Below are 21207 nucleotides of genomic sequence, written 5' to 3'. Positions count from 1 at the left end.
AAAAAATATAACACCAGACTGAAGTAAATTAATTAACTGACTTTAAAAATTTAATTTACGTCGGTCTAGTTGGTTATTTTCTTAATAAAACGAAACTTTGGCTATAATTTCAAAAGAAGATATGGAATTGATTATTCGCAACAAATTATTTTAATTTAAATATATGTTGTTTACTAGATGTTTATGTCTATCATTTTGTAATTTGTACTTAATTTTTTTAATTATATTTTAGCAATTTATTTTTAAAATTTTTAATTTAAACGTATGTTATATAATTTTATGTCTTTTGATCAATTTTCGTACCAAATTAGAATAATATAATATGATTTTGGGGTCATTTTGTAATTATTTTAATATGATTAAAATCTCACTCCAAAATAGAGTGGAATGAATAGAAAAACTCTATATTTTGAGTTTTTCTATTCACCTACTCCATAATGGAGTGAGAAATGAGGTTGGATTGGAGCAAATTCAATCTCATTTGGTCACTTCTCACTCCAAAATGGAGTGGGTTGGAGATGCCCTTAGACCATCTCCAACCCAAAAACTCAAAAATGCAAATTCTACACTAAAAAATGCAGCTTCTATCACATCAAATTGTATTTAGGGTATTTTTGGAATTTCAGGCCTGTTTTCTAGTCCTAATGTATTTTCTATAAATACCCTATGTGCTGATGTTCTTTGCAAAGCGCAATAGAGTTGTAAACATATTTTCTCCCGATTTGGGTTTTAGAGAGAATCTGTAGCGGTAAAGTGGACGTAGCTTTCGCATTGAAAGTGAACCACTATAAATTTGTGTGTGCTAATTTTGTTCTTTGTGATTTCGTTTTCTGATTTTATGTAGGATTTGTGTATCGAATCCTAACAATTTAAACATCTTTTTATATATTATACTATAACCCATATTTATTTATTAATTTGTATATTTTTGCATTCACTAATGTTATATTTAAAAATTAAAATAAACACTTATATGTAACATGTAGTCATCTGGTTCAAAATTTAACTTGTATCATCATACAAAAATACTAAATTTTTTTAATCTATATTTGATGATATGTAATTTATTTTCTAATTTGTTTGTGGTGAATGTAAGTAATTCTTATCACACATTAATATTAATTATTTATATCAAATTAGAATAAGTTGAAAACATTATATGTTTAATTTTGTGATAAATTAATACAATTACACACAAAATATATCATTATAGTTAGTATTGTAGTCAGTGGCGGACCCACGTTCAAGGCCCAAGAGGCCTGGCCCCCCCCCCCCCCCCCCCAAAAAAAAATTCAGGCTTAAATTTTTTTTTTTTTTTTTCCGGCCAAAATTCAGTTTTGGCCCCCCCCCCCCCCCGTTTCCGAGTCTGGATCCGCCACTGATTGTAGTTAATATATAAATAAATAAATTATAATTATATTATTAAGATTGCACTCTAAAATCGAGTGAAATGAATATTCAAACTCTATATTTAGAGTTTTACCATTTCGGAGTGGGAAATGAATTTGCATTGCAAGCAAATGCAACTTTTGTCATATCTCACTCTATATTATTATGAGTGGGTTTGAGATGCCCTTAGGCAGTGGCGGAGCTAGGATTTCAATTAAGGGGGGGCAAATTTGAGAAATATTTTTGAGGAGGGGCATTATTGAAAAAAAACTTACAAATTTGGGTCAAAAACATAATTATTAGTAAAATTTAGGGGTAAAATTATAAAAAAAATTAAAAAATTTGGGTCTAAAAAATAATTTTCAAAAATTGAAGGGGGGCACTGGCCCACCCTGGCCCCCACCTGGCTCCGCCTTTGCCCTTAGGAAATGACCTTGAAAAAAAAAAACAATTAAAATAGGAAACCAATTATTTATGCCACCGCCTATTTGCTGGCTATACCTCAAATAATGAATAAAGAAAGAAGATCAAATAAAAAATCAATAAATATAGAACTGTTACACAATTTCTTAAGCCAACATGTTTGACATATACAAATATAACACACTAACTAACACCAAAAGTTGGAAGATTCAGATCACAAACCAATCTGAAACTGTGCAAGAAAAAAATGGCAGCGACTTTCGTGAGCCCTGTGATCAAGAAACTTATTGATATTGTATCTGACGAAGCCAAGTCGCTGAGAGGAGTTAAGAAGCAAGTGAAGAGTCTGCAAAAGGAGTTGGAGATCTTGGAGCCTCTTCTCCGTGACGCCGAAGCCAAGTATGTGAGAGGAGAGCTCAGCGACGCCTCCAAAGTGTGGTGGAAGCATCTCAGAGAGGAAGCCGAACGCATCGAAGACATCATCGACGAATACACTTACTATGCTGAGCAACGCCGTCAAGATCAACCCGGTTTTATGGGCTCTCTGCGCAAGGCTGGTAATTGTGTCAAGACCTTCAAAACGAGGCGAGACTTGGCCTCTGAGATCGAAGATGTTAAGAAGTCATTACGCGATATCAAAGACAGAGGTCTGAGTTACGGGCTGAGACCCTTCGAGCAAGGCAGTTCGAGTGGCGGGGAAGGGAATTCGAGCGTTGACCCTCGTATCGGCTCGCTCTTTTCTGATGATGATAAACTCGTGGGCATTGAGTCGCTGTCGAAGGAGCTGGTGAGGAGTTTGGTGAACGGTCCGCGCGAGCTTACAGTGGTTTCTCTTGTGGGTGAAGGTGGGATCGGTAAAACTACTCTCGCAAGGAAAGTGTACAACGTTGTCATTGAGAAAGAAAGCTTCGACCACATCGTTTGGGTCACTGTGTCCCAATCATACGACATCCTCAAGATACTCAAGAAGCTAGTGTATCGGATCTGCAAATCCGGAGGAGAAATCTCGGATGTTGTAGAAGCCTTCACTGTGTTGAGGGACTCTCTGAAGGCAAAGAGGTACGTGATCGTTTTTGACGACGTTTGGCAAACTGATTTTTGGAGCGCCATAAAGCATGCTTTTCCTTGTAATAGGAATCGCTGTACGATAATTCTCACGACTCGTAACTCTGAGGTTGCAGAGTCCTTTAAATCGGCATCAGGTAAAGTGATTGTCAATGAGCTTAAGACTTGGCCCGAAAAACAGGCGTGGGAGTTGTTTTGCAAAAATGCATTTTTGAGCTCAAGTTGTCCAAAAGAGTTAGAGCAATTGTCTCGTGAAATCGTAAGGAAATGCCAAGGTTTGCCATTAGCCATTGTTGCTATAGCTGGTTTATTGGTGAAAAAGAATATGTCTACGGAAGAATGGAAAAAAGTTCACACCAATCTCAATTTATTTGAACCAAATCGAGAGCTCTCAATTGTTTCAAAAGTTTTACTGCTCAGCTACCATGATTTGTCTTACCATCTGAAACAATGCTTCTTGTATTTTGGTGTTTTTCCCGAAGATTTTGAAATAGATGAACGCAGATTATTCAAACTATGGATTGCTGAGGGCTTCATTGAATTGCGAGAAGACAAGTCGTTGGAAAATATTGCCAGTGAGTACTTGACTGAGCTTATTAATCGAAACTTGGTCTCATTTAAGTTAAAACTTGAATCCTACAAGTTGTGCAAAGTGCACGATTTGATACGAGAGTTAATCCAAAAAAGAGCTCGTGATTTTTGTTTTTATCAATTATTTGACCAAAGTAAGGGGAGCTTCAAAGAGAAGTGTCGGCGCTTGTTAATTCAGGATACTACTGATAATGTTTTGGAAAGTGTTCGTGATTTGAAGATTCGCTCCGTTATACTTTTCAACACTGGTCAGGTATCAGATCCTTTTGTAGTTGGTCTATTCAAAACTCGTAAACTCTTGAAGGTAGTTGATTTCAATAACGCTCCTCTATCTAAACTTCCAAAGGAAGTAGGAAATTTGTTACACTTGAAGTTCTTAAATTTGAGAGGCTCAAGAGTGAAAACTCTCCCAAAGTCCATTGGGAAGCTGCGCAATCTGGAGACATTGGATCTCATGGATACGTATGTGATAAAGCTACCCGTCGAGATCAACAAACTACAGAAGCTACGACACCTTTTATGTGGTCATTTTGATGACAAAAGCGCATTAAGTGTAGAATCATATTCGGGTGTGGAGATGCATAGAGGGATCATAGGGTTGAAGGAGTTACAAACACTCTCTCGAGTGGACGCACATTCATGTAACTTCATCAAGGAGCTACAACAGCTAAATAAATTGAAAGTTCTAGGAATTTCAAAAGTGAGTGCGGAGATGGTTGAAGCCCTTGGAGAGACTATCGAGCAAATGAACTGCCTTGAAGATTTATGGATATCCTCAGTAAGACAAGAAGTTTTCGATTTGAAGTGCATTTTGTCTCCTCCTCGTCTTTTGCGCGACTTACAACTGATGTGCCGACTACAACAATTGCCGACCTGGATTTCTGAGCTTCGTAATTTGAAGTGTCTAGTGTTACATTTCTCGGGATTAGTCGACGATCCGCTGAGATGCCTAAAAGATTTACCAAATTTGGAACACCTTAGCATGCATCGTGCATATGAGGGAAAGGAACTGCAGTTCGAGGAAGGCAGTTTTTCGAAGCTCAAGAATCTTGAATTGAAGTATTTCAATGGATTGAAAGTGATGAAGATTGAAAGTAGAGCATTGCCTCTTCTTCAAGTATTGAAAATCGGATCTTCCCCGCTGATGAAGGAAATGCCTATCGGTCTTCAACACTTGACCAATCTTAAATCCCTTGATGTTATCGATATGCCTAAGGAATTTGTGAGTGCTCTACAACCCAAAAGAGGGACTGAGCACTACAAAATTAAGCACATACCTTCGGTCAGATTTCGGTACTACCAAGGAAAAGGGTCGTTATTTCGCGTGTTCAAGCTTGGTAGCTCAGGGTTAAGGCAACATCTAAGGGAACAACAATAATGTAAGTAATATATAGTAACCATTTGTTATCGTTTGCAATGCTATGAGATTTCAAACTTGATACCAACTCAATTTTTTTTTTTTACAGGAAGAAATCTACTGCATATGTAGATATGTTTGATGCCTTGGAGGTTATGTTAGCAAAGCTAAAGGCAAGTATGCAAACTACGTACCTTCAAATTCATGCTTTGTGCAATAATGAGCTCGTAAATATTTCTCAAACACAAGACTGTTGTATATATTTTGGTATTCAATTATTATATAAATATAAATGTCTGTTTAGGATCATCATATGTTCACCATGTAATGAGATTTTGCTTACATCGTTAGGGCTCACCATATGTTCGATAAATGCCTGAATCAATGTTAAATTCTTTATATTCTTCTGAAATGGTGACTATGCTTGAGAAAAAATTTAGTTATCTCTTGATTATTTCACCAAATGTATGAGCAAGTTCTATTCATTTTCCTTCGTTTGTGTCAACAATGAATTCGGTTTGATTCTTCAATTCAAGTTTTAATGGCTAAAATCAATTATGCTTTTGCTCTTGTTCTGTTTTTGGCGTCTATCATAAATTGATTGATTGTTGATATATAAATGCCCACTTTTATACGTACAAAATCTTTCATGGTCACTATATTTCTAAGTTTCCCAATGCTATAAATAGTGTGTGGCCACTTCTTGAGCTTAGGCAATTCTTTCAACTTGATTTTGTTTTCTGCTTCTCTATCTTTTTATGTCTTCGGTGTATTTGGTGTTACTGATGTTTCTTGGGCATCATGGAATTTATCTGCTGATCTCATGTCAATTATGAAAACTCATTTTTTGTTTTGATGTTTGTTTTTGCTGTCACAGGAACTCAAAATGTTATTAATATATCGGTCCCAAGCTTAGGATTGTTGCCATGGACGGTGTGTTAGGGTTCTCGGATAGAAGGAAAGAAGAGAGGTCGGTTCAGCCTTGTGTCGGCCTCCGAATCCTCTGTCCTCTCATCGCCTTTGACTCTTTTCCTCTAGCTTTATATTTGGTAATAATGTAGCTACTTTATATATGCTTTGTATTTCCGACAGAGTACTTAAAGTTAAAACTGTATTTCTCTTTTCACATACCTTTTTTTCTTTGCTCTTCCTCATGTTTCATGTTATGGTTATGGTTTTGCCTTCTGTTGTTGATCATTTAGTTGAGCCTTTCTGCAATACTTTTTTATCCAGTTTCTTTTTTCTTCATCATCATCTGATGATAAGTGAAACCGCTGAGCTTTATGTTTATGTCCGATTTCTGAAATGCTATCGTTTGACTGGATTTGAAATTGTTAAAATCTGAGGCATGTTTGAGTATTCGATGATGAAATCAACATGTAATGCAGTAATTTATCACGAGTTCATCATAAAATACAGCATTTTATTACGAATTCGTCATAAATGCGGATTATGCGGTAGTTATGACAAGTTTTCATTGAAGATTTTACATGCCCGTGTCATAAAATACAGCATTTTTATGAAATGATATTTTTTTGTAAGAAATTGTTTCTTTATTGTGAAAGATGTCATGGAAGATAGAACTGCAAAAAAAAATTAAAAAAATTAAAATTAAAGATTTATATTAAATTCCCAATTATTGTGCATTTCCCAAAATGATTTCTCATGGAAAAAAAAAAAAAAAGCTTAAATCCCAGAAAATAAAAAAGAGAGTTACCAATCAATGACTATTATGATAAACCATATTACTAAAAAAAACGCAATATGAAATTACTTAACGTGTAATGAAATTGTTATTCAATTAGCGAGTGAAACAACTAGTTAAACAACTAACTACATCTGCAAGAACAATAAAAACAAGCAATCAAGGAAGTAGAAATACTATGTAAAGAACACAGAGAATGGGTAACCCAATTTTGCGACAAAGCATCTAATTTCGAGGCGGTGCAAGCCCGGTGGTGAAAAGCGATGCATAGATCCACGTCTTAACAACGCCATCATTTGGACTCTCAACTCACCATGGTAGAAGAGACTCTGACTGACCTCCTCGCTGACGTTCATCAACAAACAGTCGCCGCTCAAGAGATAGGATTTTCCGCAACAATTTTCGTACATCTATCAACAACAACAACGACAACAAGACGTCACTCTGACTGAGAAGCTCGTCTCTACTGCCGTGTGCCTCGAAGGCGAGGCCTTGTCACGGTTCCAATGGTAGTGAGAGCGAAGCTTCTGGGATCACAGAATAGAGTATCGCATGTTGTTCGAGTCCTTGACATTGCATACCGTGGATTTTCCCGGGGCGGTGCTCACGAGAACGCTTTAGAATGGACTTGAGAGAGAAGTTTGAGCGGAGGCGACTAGACCAACCCGAGTCACTACATCGGTGGATGATAGTGACTCAGCTAATCGAAGATAAGAATGAGGTGCTCGGGATCAAACCGCAACGTCCACCATCATCGCTTTGATCGATATTTTACTAGTCGATTTTAACCCTATTCACTACAGTTAATTAGAATCTTCGTGTGCTTGAATACATTGCGAAGAAAAATAATTCATTTGTCTTGTAAATATCATAGGGTTACATTTGAACATCGACTGCCAATGAGAAGTGTAATTCTACATTTGATCTGTTAATAAATGATACAAATAATAATAAAAAAAAATAAAAATTAAAAGGCTAACGCAATATATACATATTACATATGTACTCCTTTTTTAGAGCACAAAAACAGAGTTGTAAAAGGAAGCATACACAGTTGGTAGTTTGTTGAAGAACCAAACACCATTTACCATTAAATAAATAACTTGCAAACAGATCAAATATTTGTGGCAAATGCGAAAGCTATAGAGTTGTCAAGACAATATTAGGCGTAGGATTTCTCCGGAGTACTTGAAAGATTTTTCTGTCTCTTCTAGACAGTGATTCTTCTCTTCTCTAGTCCAGCTCTGTCATAAATTACGTGTTTTTTTATATTTTTTATTTATTTTTATTTATATATGAACATTAACAAAATAAATAATAGAATAAAATAGAGAAGAACACATACCTCAGAGACTTTGTTCAGCTTATCCCTCACATTCTGCAACAAAACAGAAAGCTCTCCATCCCATTTGTAGAATTCCAGCTCTTTCCCATTTAATATTTTCTCAGCCACCTGAAAAAATTACAATAATTAAAAAAAAAAAAAAAAAATTACTAACCACTCACAAAACACAATCCGCAATTTGGACGTTGAAAATACCTTTTTCCCGATCATTCGACCGCCGGCGGAGTGAGCAAAGTAGATGTTGTAGAAGTGGCAAATAAAGGCCTGAGGATCTTTCTCAGACAATTCCTTGAGATACTCGGAATATTTAATGCCGGTCTCGGAAGGTTCTGGAATGGCATGACCTTGCTCCTTGAACCACTCAAGATCTCTCGCCAAACTCTCCGACCTTTCGAGCCCCGTGTTTTTGAACTCCGCATCTACAAAAAATACCAATGTTTTCCAAAGAAAAATAAGGTTTGCACAGAGTTACAGAGCCATAATAAATAACGTTGTTGCCCATGGATGTTTGCCTAAGGAATTTTATCACATAAATATTATTTTATTTTTTTTCAATAAAAGATCATTAATTCATGAAGCTGATTAATTTAAAGTAGAAAATTGTAGGTTAATTTAAAGTTGTATTGAAAGTATCAATCAAGAATTTCGACTACATTTCTTCTATATTCTTGAGAACCAAGTTGAAAATTATACCTGTGAAATATACTTTAAAAATGGCATAACACCGAGCATCATAATTAAAGAACAATTCAACACTTATTCGTCAAGAACAAGATCACACAACTAGCATACCAATACCACACAAGTTCTTCAAGATCACACAAGCTTCTGACTAATAATAAATAATCAACATGATTTGCAATTCTCATCATATTCGTCTTAGTATTAACAAACAATATATACTAGCATACATACACAAGATCTCAAAACAAGAACAAAGCAAACAACACAATCCAACACTTCAAACTCACAAGATGGAATAAGCAGCTTTGTCAATAATCCTTCAAAAGTGTCATAAACCAAATTTCCATGTAAACAGAAACATAAATAAGGCAATCCAGATTTAGACCAACTCCTATATGATCACATCATAATCAAATACCATACACACACAAAAAAAGGGAATAGCTTTACCAATAGGCATATTCATAAACAGACTAAGTACTATATGAATCTGATCACATCACAATCGGTTACCATGCAGAAACACAATAATGCAAACCTCTCAATATTATTTTGAACCCCTCATATTGAGGTCGGTTTTTGTTTTTTAGCATATTAATAATCTAGACCCATACTTGATTCCTGTCGTGTCATTAATAAGCCTGAATACTCGATAAATTTGATAAAAGATATATTATACAATACACATACACCCAAAATTATGAAGAAAAAAGGAAAATTGGCAGTTGTTTCCCTTAAATCATACGGACAGTTGCTTTTAGGCCCTTAAACTTTAGTTTTGGTTAAGAGTCCCGAACTGTATGTTGTAGCAATTTAAGTCTTTTCGCATAAACTAGTTAATTTCTAAATGAAAACTAACTATTTTATAACAACACGAGTATCTAGTAGAGGTCCTTTTTTATGTATTTTTATCATGGAACGTTTGTATGACATGTATGTCTAAAAATTGATCATTTTTAACAACAGGACTTAAATAGCCAAGAGTAAATAGTTTGTGGACTAAATTGACCAAAATTAGAGTTCCTACACATATAATTCAAAGGCCAAAAAAAAAAGAGAGATAGAACAGAGTAGCTATACCAATAATCATTGTGATAAACCAGCTCGTTAAAATATATATATATATATAAGAACAATCTACGCGATCCGATATAATATATATATATATAAGAACAATCTACGCGATCCGATATAATGACCCAAATACTACAAGACTGACATTACCAATGATCATAAAACTCATATTGTAATAGTTACAGCATCAATAAATCACTACTTTTTGGGGCTGGAATGAAAAAAAAAACAGCTTCACCAACATGATCAAAATTCAAACTGTAACACAGCCGAACACTCAGCAAATTTCACGATTTGGAAATTAGAACTGGAAAAAAAAATTGCTTCATCAATGACCATCTCAATAATGTCACAAACAAACAACAAATAAGAAGAAAAAATCACAACCAAACGCACAGCAAATAACTAAAATTTCAGCCCCCCCAAAAAACAGAGAATTAGAACTCACACTAGACACTCTTTAGTCAACTTATACCCAAATACCATACAACAAATCCTACAATTTAAACCCAAACGAGATATAAACCCAATATATCACTTTATTTGAAAAAAAAAAAACACACACACACACACCCTTAACTATTGATCATTTCAATATAATAAAAAAAAATTATATACATCACACACGCAATTAAAAAGACAAGGACTTTAGAGTTTAGTTTCGAAGTACACCACGCAATACTCTCTTTAGTCAAGTTAATAAGTTATAACCAAATACAGTACAACCAATCAACACCTATAATTTAGACCCAAAAGAAATATAAACCAAAAAAAAAAAAAAACACACCAATGATCACTTCAACCACGTCAGAAACAAACGATAATTAAGGAAGAAAAAAAACAAGTGACAACATGATCAAATCCCAATAAAAAAAGGAGAGAGACAGAGTAGTAAAAGAGAAAGAAGAACTCACAAAAGGGAAAAGCAGCAACGTCGACAATCCCTTCGAGCGTATCATACACGCGCTTGCTGTCAACGAGGAACTTCAAGTAGCCATCGATCCCAGGCTCCCATTTGGCAACGGGCTTTTCTTGGGCCTGAGTCGATTCCTTTTGGCCCTCTTTTGACTGGTCTCTCGTGTGAAGCCTCATCGCCACGAATCTCATCTCCTCCACGAACCCCTTCGACTCTCCCGGGTACCTCTTCTTCTCCTTCTGCTCCGCCGTCGTCATCGCCGCCGCTCCTCCGGCGCCGGAGACTCTCCTCATCCGCCGGCGGTGGTGGGAGTGGAAGTTCTTCGCGGTGAGGCTTGGAAACCCTAGCGACGGTGTTAGTCTGAGATTGGTGGCGGAGAGAGAGAGGAGGCTGAGTTTTTTTGGGTGTGGTTGGGATATTTGGGTTGCGAGTGAGGAATAAGAAGAAGAAGAAGCCATTGATGGAACGTTGAGGATTTTTTTTTTTTTTTAAATTGGCTTTGCGTTTGGGTGAAGAGAAGGGAAAGAAAGAGTGTACGAAAGAAAGAAACGAGATTTTATTATTATTATTATTAATTTTTTTATTATTGTTCTAGGTTTGCTTGTTTGGCTTGGAACGGAGGGTTGAAGTAATCTGGAAGACAAAGAGATTAGTGGGAATCTGTGAATTGAATATTATTATATGTATGAATATTCTAGTTTCTTAAAAAAAAAAAAAAAAAAAAATTATTCTTTTCGACGTAGACGTTCATAAATCACAACTTTTAATTACCATGGCATTTTGGCGTAAAATCGTTTGTTTTTTTTTTTTTTAATTAAAAAAAATAGCCAATGGACAATTAAGCATAATTGTCTTTTTTTTGTCTTTTTTTTCTTTTCAGTATTCTTTTTATTTTCTTCTCAATAAAAAAATAGACAATTAAGCATAATAGCTTTTTTTTTTAATTTTGGCTATTAAAAAATAGCCATAATTTGTAAAGTTTTAAATAAATAGCCAATGACTTACTTAATGAATATAGATTGTCTATATTGCCCTTGATATTTTTTATTAAATAAGTTAAACTGAAAAATAAATCGGAATTAAATTTTTATTTAAGAAATAAAAATATTTATTACACGAGATAATTGGGGCATTAAAATCAGTTAGTTGGTTGACCAATAAATTATGGGAGATTATCATTCACGCTATAGTGAACTAGACCAATTTCTTTTTATTATTTTTTTAAATATGGGAAAATCGTTTTACAAGCTAAAAAAATAGGTAACAAGTAACAACTTTAAGAGAAAAAAAAAATGAAACTGGCTTTAAGTTTCCTTTTTGTTGTTAAGATCATAAGAAACTATGAAGTGATGTGTGACAATATATTTTTAATAAAAATATATATATATATATATATATATATATATATATATATATTTAACAATGTTATTGTGACAGTCTTATATTTTACAATGTTTGGAATCCATCGTGGGCTATGGAGAGCCCTCTCAGGCCACATTGGAGGTTGTTTTCGGTGAAAGCGGCATCGGAGTTGAGAGCGGTAATAGTTTTAGACGGAGAGGATCAGTGAGGGTTGATATCATTTAAGGTAGTAATCAGAGTCTGGTGGGAGTTGCAGTTGTGGAATTCTTACATGTAATTCAACGTCTAATTTACAACATGTGCCGGAGAACGGCGTTTTCTGTTGTATAAAGAGTCATTGAACTTATTCCAAGAGTTTCAAGCGATAGCAATGAAATCTTCAAATTCCTTAACCTTCAAAGTTTCTTTGATTCGACTCAGGAAACTGATCATGTCACTGTGATAGTTGTATTGATTCCAAGAGCACGTGCGGCGAGCTCACCCTCAGGCGATTTCACACTCTTGCCAAAACAAACTTTACGATTTTATCGTAGTTTTATGATTTGGCCCGAGGCACGAGCGTAGACCTTCAAGCAGCCTTTGACCATCCTTCCTTCATTTGGTTTAACTTTGAAAAAAATTAAATTGTCGTCCGCGAAGAAAATGTGGGAGACGAGAGGCTGTTGTTGCCGAATCGGAGACCACATAAGAGACCATCGCGTTTTGTCTTTCGAAGAAACGCCGAAAGCCCCTCCGAGCAAATGAGGAAAAGTAGAGATGATATTGGTGGAGGCCTCGACCATGGAAGATTTGACCTTTGACCTCGCTGATAAGGATGAATGAGAAGTTGACAGAAGTGACACAATCATAATTAGTTCGACCCGTGATGTGGCATATCCTAATTGAGTCATAACGGCTTCGAGGTAGGACCATTCGACCCGAGCGAAAGCCTTCGACATGTCGAAATTGAGGCTCCACAAATACCATTTCTTAAACGTCCGCTTTTCATGGTGTGTATTCCTTCGAAGCCGACATTAACATTGTCTAAGATTTGTCGGCCACTGATGAATGCACTTTGATTTTCCAAGATGGCCACGTCCATCGAAATCTTCAAACGGTTGACGATGCTCTTATATATGGCTATATAGATTACATTGCACTCAAAACTTCATTTTTAGAGCTTGAACAGTGGATCCTCAAATTTGATGGTGCATTATTCAGACCCATAAAACTTTTGGATTATTATCTTTTAGTCATATATTTTGTATAAATTGTTAAAATCGACCCTATTTTTCAAAATTTAACAAAATAATTTATTTTTTGGTACAAAAGGATAAATCTATTTTAATATAACCCTTTTTTAATTTAATAATTTGATATATTTATTCGTGGATGAATAAAAAATATAAACACATGCTAATAATATTAAAATTTAAATTAACACAAACTAATACAATAAGAGTACAATATTAAATATATTAACACCTAAAATACAAAATAAAATTACATTCATTTATTCTTATTTGTGTGTAATTTATGCTTTTAATGTTTATATTATTATTATTTGTTGCGTATGTTTATTGAAAGTATAACAGTGGTTAATATTATTAAATATTAAAGATTAATACGTAGCATACAAAAAAAAAAAAAAAAAAATTAGAGATAAGTTTGAGGATCCATATTCTAATAGAATAGATGACTTTTAGAGCTTATAAGCCTCCCTTCAATTGATTTAAAGCTCTTTGGAAGCTTTAAAAAAAAAAAAAAAAAAAAAAAAAAAAAAAAAAAAAAAAAAAAAAAAAAACTACTTTTTTTTTTCAAATGAGGATAGTATTTTTTTTGGGGGACCGTGCGCCGTGGACAGTCATGGGACGGTCATTGGAACATGATATCTTGTCTCTAATATCATCTTGTATATGATATCCATACACAAATATCACACCGCTATTTATTTTATTTTTCCAATAGAGAATCCTTATTATGTAGCTTGTATCTTATTCTCAAGTCTCAACCTAATAATTATTCTTATTTATTTTAATATTCTTACACGTTTGATCAAAAGTCTGATTAAAAAAAAGTTGCTTCTACTAATAAATTAACAATGAAATATAAATGTTAAGACGTTTAAAGAACAACAAGTCGCTTTGGCCGAGTGGTTAAGGCGTGTGCCTGCTAAGTACATGGGGTTTCCCCGCGAGAGTTCGAATCTCTCAGGCGACGACTCGGATTTTAAATTTATGTTTTATCGTTTTCTCTTTGCAGAGCAATTAAATAAAAAAAGAAAGTTCTAATCGGAAATTTCATACAAGTCCCTGAGCAATTGTGCAACTATTTTCTATATGATTTGTGTAACCCACTGGAAATAAAATCAGAATATATTCAAATGTAATATGATTTCAATATAATTTTTTAATTTATGTTTAGAAACTCAGGTCTGTAAAAATACTTGGCCAGGATGATTGTGAATACGCCTTGCGAACTTACATTGTTTTTGCTAGTTGAATTTTCGGTTAATAAACTAATTTTGTTTTAAATTTTAATCGAAATTAATCAGTTAAAATTAATCGTAAAGTTAGATTTAATTAATTTTTTTATTAAAATTAGCCGTACGATTAATTTTAACAGAGTAAAATAAAATTAAATTAAATTAATTGAAATTAATAATAATATTTTATTATAAAAATAGCCGTGATTTTCTTTTGTTATTAGAATGCATATTCCAAGAGTACAATGTCATTGCAAAAGTCTACGCTACACTCAATGACTCAATTAGTCATTTACATAGTTTTTGTTTTTTTTAAAGTGTCAACCTTTTGTAGCCGTTTATTTGTTTATTGTATATTAAATGCACATAATTGACGCTCGTAAGAACTATGTGCATTTATAGAGTCTTAACGCTTTATTGCTTTCTTTAAAGCATTCATCATGGGCCATTACTCTGTATATTTTGGGAATAAAAATAGTTAAGTTAATCAATTAATTAACGCTGAAAAAAGAAAAAATAAAATGACAATAAATGATATTCGGATAAAATGGTTAATTGCAATTAATTGGATAGATTTTTTTCGATTAACAACAAACTTTGACAGTGTATTTCGGTTAATAGTTAACCGAGATTAACCAAATTTTTAGCTTTAATTAGAAGTTTGGTCTCATATCTTTTCCATTTTTTTTCAACCATATTTCTTCGAGTTGACGAAGACGGAGGATATCTTGCATATACTTCTGAAGTTGGCATGACTATAACTCTTGAAGTAAATTAAGTGATGATTTGGTATTGTTGTGGTTTTAAAATAAACCCTAAAACCTATCATTGGAGAATCCTCAAATGATCGTCACCTCTTTATATATGTAACTTTTAGAAATAGCGAAATTTAATATATATGTAACTTCTCTACAATAACATTCACTAGAACTCATAAGTCCACTTGATGACCTAGTTTAGATTCACTAGTTGTTTACATAAAAAATCTAACGTCTCAATATCTGCGTACAATTAGGACAGACCCAAGACATAATGAAGCCTTAAACGAAAATAAATAATTAAGCTTTTTTTTTAATGCAAATAGTCCATAACTTGCTATCATTGTAGCATTTTAGTCATCACTAATTTAATCATTTTTGTCTATAATCTAATGAGTAGCATTTTGCTCTTTTTCTTATGGGTAATATAGCTAAATAGCCTCCCATATTTAGACAGTTTTGGATTTGGCCAACATTATGTTAATTTCGGGTTAATAGCCAGTCCAATTTATTTACATAGATAAAAATACCAAAATAACCTCCCAACCGTTCCCGCCCATTTACCTCACGAAAATTAAATCATTTAAAACAATATATTCGGACATTAACTGCAATCTTCTCTCTCACACAAAATAAAATCATTTAAACCAATATATTCGGCCATTAACTACAATCTTCTCTCTCACACAAACAGAAATGTCAAACACGAAATCCACAAAATTGAAAACCCAAAAAATTAACCGTGTGCTCTGGTTTCATCGGCGAAAAATCTTCTTCTTTTGGGCGACTGATAATTTTAGGATCATTAACATAAACGACGACCATAACATCAAACCCGACGGCGAAGAAAGGTAATATCCAGAGAGTTTACAAATTTGATTTTTTTCGAACCTGGTTTTATATACTTGTCTGGTTTCGTCGCGGCGTGATAGCCTCCTCACCGGTAATCTTCGGTCCCTTCGTCCTCCGACGTGTAGTTGCTGCTCTCGCTCCGATCGTCCTCGCGATGCCTCTCCTCCATCGCCGATCTCTAGGGTTTCCACTTCGATTCGGAGAAATAAAAGATTGGAAAAAATGGATGATCGCTCTGGTTTTTAAATCCAATAAGAAAGAATACAAAAGAAAGTTTTTTTTTTTGGGTGCGTGTTTGAGTTGTAAATAAGAGTCATGTAAATTGTAAATTGATTCATTTATATGTAAATTGATGTCATGTTAAATATAATGGTTCATTTACAATCTACAGAAAATCTGTTTTTGCTTCTAACAATCAAATTTGTGAGCAAAATACACGCTATTTACTGGAATCCTGTTAATAGACAGTAAATATAAAATTTATTTACAGTTTATTTGTATTGTAAATAAGCTGACAAATCAATTAACAACAAATAACGTGAAAAATTATGAGAACCGAGATCCTTACCAGATTCAATGAGCGAAGCCAATAATGAATCAGAATAATATCTATAAATGCTTATTATTGTGGGATATTTGTGTATATTCTATTCTGCCACAAATATAGAAACTAATTTTTCTAAAACCAACCGCTATATATTTCATATACACATGTCCAATATTTAAGGAGAATACAATAACTGCTTTCCAAATCAGTTTAATTCGAAAATTAAGGAAAATAAGAGAATTAAACATTAAAGCCGATATTAATAGAGCCAACACACGTCCAATATAACTACTTTCCCTTTCAGTTTATTTCGAAATTTAAAAAAAAACTGCCTCTTATATAATGAAGACCGAAATTAATAAGGGCAAATGAGTAAAAAAAATTCAGTTAATGTCATGCCACGTAAGCGTATTGGCTATTTACAAATAATTAACCAAATGTTGGCTAAAACGCAATTGACAGCGTTTGTAAGGCTTATGTGGCCAATTATTTGTTTTCTTATTATTATATTGGTTTATATTTTTGGACATATAAAAAAAATAATAATAATAAGAGACCTTTTTTGGACTTATTTTTTTTCAAACACGGGAGGCCTTAAGCAAAAGCTTATGTGGCTTATTAGTAGGGTCGGACCCAATGTTCAAAATATCGGGATATATCGGTGATATATCGCCGATATATCGTTTTTTGAAGAGTCTCGGTAAAATATCCGTTGTAATCGTTATCGTTTTATAAATATCGGTAAAATATCGATGATATATCGACAAAATATCGTTTAGTTAAAAAATCCAAAATATCGACAAATATCGACAAAATATCGTCCAAATTTGAAAATATAGTTTTTTTTTGTTTTTTTTTTATTTTATTTATTATTTATTATTTCTTATTATTTATACATTTTACTTATTAATTTTACTTAATATAATGATATTATCAATATTTCTTTATTTATATTTTATTATACATATAAATATATGTATGATACATAACGTATTATATATATAATATCTATACTAAATTACTAATAGACTAAATAATTAAATATATAATACTATTCTTTTTTTATTATTTTAAAGAATATTTGTAATGTAGTAGAAAAAATATTACAATTTCTTTGAATGTCGAGTGAATATTTTTGAAAAGATAATTTTTTGAAAAAATATTACAATTTCTTTGAATGTCGAGTGAATATTTTAAAGATAATTTCGTCATTTTAGTTAAACAGAGGGTATGAACTCGACATTTTTGAAAACTGAGGGTTAAACTCGACATTTCACTAAAACACAGGGTATAAATGTGTTATTTTCCCAAAAATATTTTATTACATTTTTTAATATTGAGAAAGTAATGTAAATATTAATAATGTATATCTATAAGAAAAAAAGTTATAGCTTATAGGTATATTTTAAATTTGATTGTTTTATTAGAAATTTAAAAATATAAATAGTGGTACATATTTTATTATATTTTGTTATAAGATTTTTGTCGATATATCCGTCGATAATCGATATATCACCGATATATCACCGATATAATCGGTAGTCGGTATTAAAATTGTTATAGAATATCCGTCGATATATCCGTAAAATCAGAACCTCGGTATGGGTATTGGTATCGATATTTTGAAGTTCTAAATATCGGCGATATATAGGGATATATCGCCGATATATCCGTTTTTTTGAAGGCTCGGTAAAAAAACTGATATAACAGCCTAAATATCGTTTTCTTCCCGATATACCGTTTTTCTAAAAAAAATTCCTACAACAGCCAAAAACATAAAAGTTATTCCTGAAATACCTATTTTCATAGCTCTAAACAGGTCCAAAATTTAAACTTTAGTTCTTAGGAATATGAAGACTCATTATTGCTCATTAAAATTCATAGAACTACATAGGAAGTGATTTTTTTTAAATGTAAAACAAATTCCTACAACAGCCAAAACAGAAAAGTTATTCCTGAAATACCTATTTACATAGCTCTAAACAGGCCCAAAATTTAAACTTGAGTTCTTGGGAAGATGAAGACTCATTATTGCTTATTAAAATTCATATAACTACATATGTTTATATGGAGTGATTTTTTAAAATTTATTAATTTCATAATAAGGTGAACTTTATTGTTAGCTAAATAAATGTTATATATTCATTCATTACGTATATTTATAGATATAAATATACGTATATATCTATATAGATATGTTATATATATATATATATCTATTTAAAATATAATTGTTATATGTATCATTAAATTATATATACATTTTATATATTTTTATAGGATTTCTGCCGATATATCCGTCGGTATCCGATATATCATCGATATATCATCGATATAATCGGTAGTCGGTATTTAAATTGTTATAGAATATCCGTCGATATATCCATCGATACTCGATATATCCGTAAAATCAGAACCTCGGTATGGGTATCGGTATCGATATTTTAAACCTTGCCTTAAACTACCGACACATGTCTCTATATCTTTACTTAATCAGATATTAACTTTCTCTCCAATTTCTTTCATTCCGATTATATTACCACATATTTCCATACCTTCATTCATCCAAATTTTTGTTCTTCCTCTTCAAAACAACGAACACGGATATTTCAAGGTTATTTTAATTAGTCCTACATTTCCAGTAATAATGACAAAAAAAAAAATGAAAACAACAAAGCCCTAGATAATCAATTCTTTTAACTATTTACGCGTTACACATACACAAGAAAAAGAGAGATACTAAATTTAAAACGCAGGTACTTTTGAATAAACATCTCTCTCTCTCTATAGCGAAACCCCCTTTTTCAAAAAAAGCCCTAGAGAAAGCTCCAGATCCAGCGCCGCCCCTCTGGGTTCGGACGCGTCTCTGGGCAACCAGCGACTCGGCTCCGTCCCGGGGGGGAGGGCGTCTCACCGCTGGGAATCCGGCGACCTTTTTTCCTCTGTTCATCTGTCCTTCTGCCCTGCCTGTGCCGCTATGCTCGCGCGCCTTCACCACTTCCAGATCTGCCACGTGGTTCACCTCCATCGATTTCCTTTGGTCTCTTGCCCGCACGGGCCTTTGCGTCCACCCCGGCAACGCTCCGGCGAGAAGTTTAGACCGAGGTGTTTTTCGTTGACGATGGCGGTGCATCGTTTCATGTCGGGGACGGTGGAGCGTCGCTGCACGTTGGCGGCAGAGGAGCGGCGTGCCTCCCCGGAGTCGGAGCGGCGACAATCCTCGGTGACGAAGCTGTGGCGAGCCTCCCGGGAGCCTGCGACTATGCGGCGCGGTTCCTCCTCGACGACTTCTGTGCGGCGATGGGCCTCCTCGAAGGGGGTAGAACGACGTGTTCATCGGGCTTCTGAGACTGTGCGGCGTGGCTCATCGGCTACAACGTTGTTGTGTGGCTCCTCGGCGACGAGGTTCCTGCGGCGTGATCCCGACGATGCAGTGACGCGGCTCCTCGGCGACAGAGATGATGAAGTGAGGTTCTTCGGCGTAGGCTATCAATATCTGGCGGCGGGTTTAAATTTTATTTTGATTTTTTTCGTTTTAAAAGTATTTGAGACTCGTTTGTTTTGTTACATCGTTTTGTTTGGTTTGGTTTGTTTTGGACGCGGATTAGCCGTCGTTCACTATCCCATTGTGGATTTCCTGTTAGGTTTTGATCTATGCAGGTTGAAGAGGCATCTTCTTCGTGGTCAGCGGACCGAGGTTGAGTGGATCTTTCCATCAACAACCATTGGTTTTTCTGAAAGAGCTTTATGTGTGCTCGATTCATACTGTGCTCGTCGATCTTCTTCTTGTCAGAAGTATGCACAAATCGTACGATTATCGGAACTTAGTGTTAGTTTCACTTCGACTTAGGTTTGAGGTGTCCATGTACTAAGTTGTTATTCTCCTGTATTGATGGGTTTTGTTACCCAATTTTAATGGAAAATCCGTAAAATTTCAAAAAAAAAAAAAACTATTTACGCGTTATTTGCTTCATAATCACCGGCATAAAAAAAAAAAAAAAAAAAACCTTATAGCTGTGTATCACTTGAATATGAAATTGACACTCTCTTTACTTCTCTCCACATAAATGTCCCAAATTTATTCTGCATGCACACCTCCTGCTTAAAAAATAATATGAACATATACTGTATGATTACTTCAAGGAGATTATTTAACTGATGAAGCTACAGCTAAATAGTTAATTCTGTCAATTTTTTTTTTTTTTTTTTTTTTTTTTTTTTTTTTTTTTTTTTTTTTTACCTTTTTAATTCTTTTGTTTACACTTTATTCTCTCTTTTCTCTTAATTTAGTATACGATTACTAGGCCTGAGTTCAAATTCACGTGATACGTATAATACATGAATTCAATTTTGTTTAATACATGCACATCTTTTAGTAAACACGAATATTCACCATTCTAATTCTCATTACACAACAGAATCACTCACAAATAAGAACATTCAACGGCAATTCGTGAACACGCGAACAGACCGACCCAACGCTATTGGGGACTTTAAGCAAAACTTAAATTAAGCCTCTTAAAAAAAATATTATAACGAAATGGGTAAATATTTACATGTTCAATCAAATTATAAGTCTTTGATATTATGAAAATGGACCCTTTTTAGCCCGTATTAATTTTTAAAATTTTGGGACCTTAGACGTGGATCTAACTCATCAGGGGCAATGGCCAGC

The 21207-nt window shown here is 33.9% G+C and overlaps 2 protein-coding genes and 1 non-coding gene across 3 annotated transcripts; 2 read left to right on the top strand and 1 right to left on the bottom strand.

The window, feature by feature from the left end:
- The first annotated feature begins 2020 nt into the window (after positions 1-2020).
- LOC149397994 (disease resistance protein RPM1-like) lies at positions 2021-6117 on the top strand. The gene is made up of 3 exons (XM_089614695.1): positions 2021-4847; positions 4935-4998; positions 5703-6117. The coding sequence occupies exon 1, from the start codon at positions 2060-2062 to the stop codon at positions 4844-4846; it is 2787 nt and encodes a 928-aa protein (XP_089470821.1). The 5' UTR covers positions 2021-2059; the 3' UTR covers position 4847; positions 4935-4998; positions 5703-6117.
- Positions 6118-7376: 1259 nt separating this feature from the next.
- On the bottom strand, positions 7377-11179 carry LOC149397993 (heme oxygenase 1, chloroplastic-like). Its single transcript, XM_089615352.1, has 4 exons — positions 10548-11179; positions 8071-8294; positions 7876-7983; positions 7377-7774 (listed from the first exon to the last, which is right to left on the bottom strand). The coding sequence occupies exons 1-4, from the start codon at positions 11005-11007 to the stop codon at positions 7682-7684; spliced, it is 885 nt and encodes a 294-aa protein (XP_089471478.1). The 5' UTR covers positions 11008-11179; the 3' UTR covers positions 7377-7681.
- Positions 11180-14028: 2849 nt separating this feature from the next.
- On the top strand, positions 14029-14110 carry TRNAS-GCU (transfer RNA serine (anticodon GCU)). Its single transcript has one exon. It is a non-coding gene; the product is annotated as a tRNA-Ser (tRNA).
- Positions 14111-21207: the final 7097 nt, after the last annotated feature.

Source organism: Urtica dioica, chromosome 5 (genome assembly GCF_054948205.1).
Source record: "Urtica dioica subsp. dioica isolate 48M chromosome 5, U.dioica_male_clone48M_v1_H2, whole genome shotgun sequence".
Classification (NCBI taxonomy): Eukaryota; Viridiplantae; Streptophyta; class Magnoliopsida; order Rosales; family Urticaceae; genus Urtica; species Urtica dioica.
This window is presented reverse-complemented; position numbering and strand designations above follow the sequence as displayed.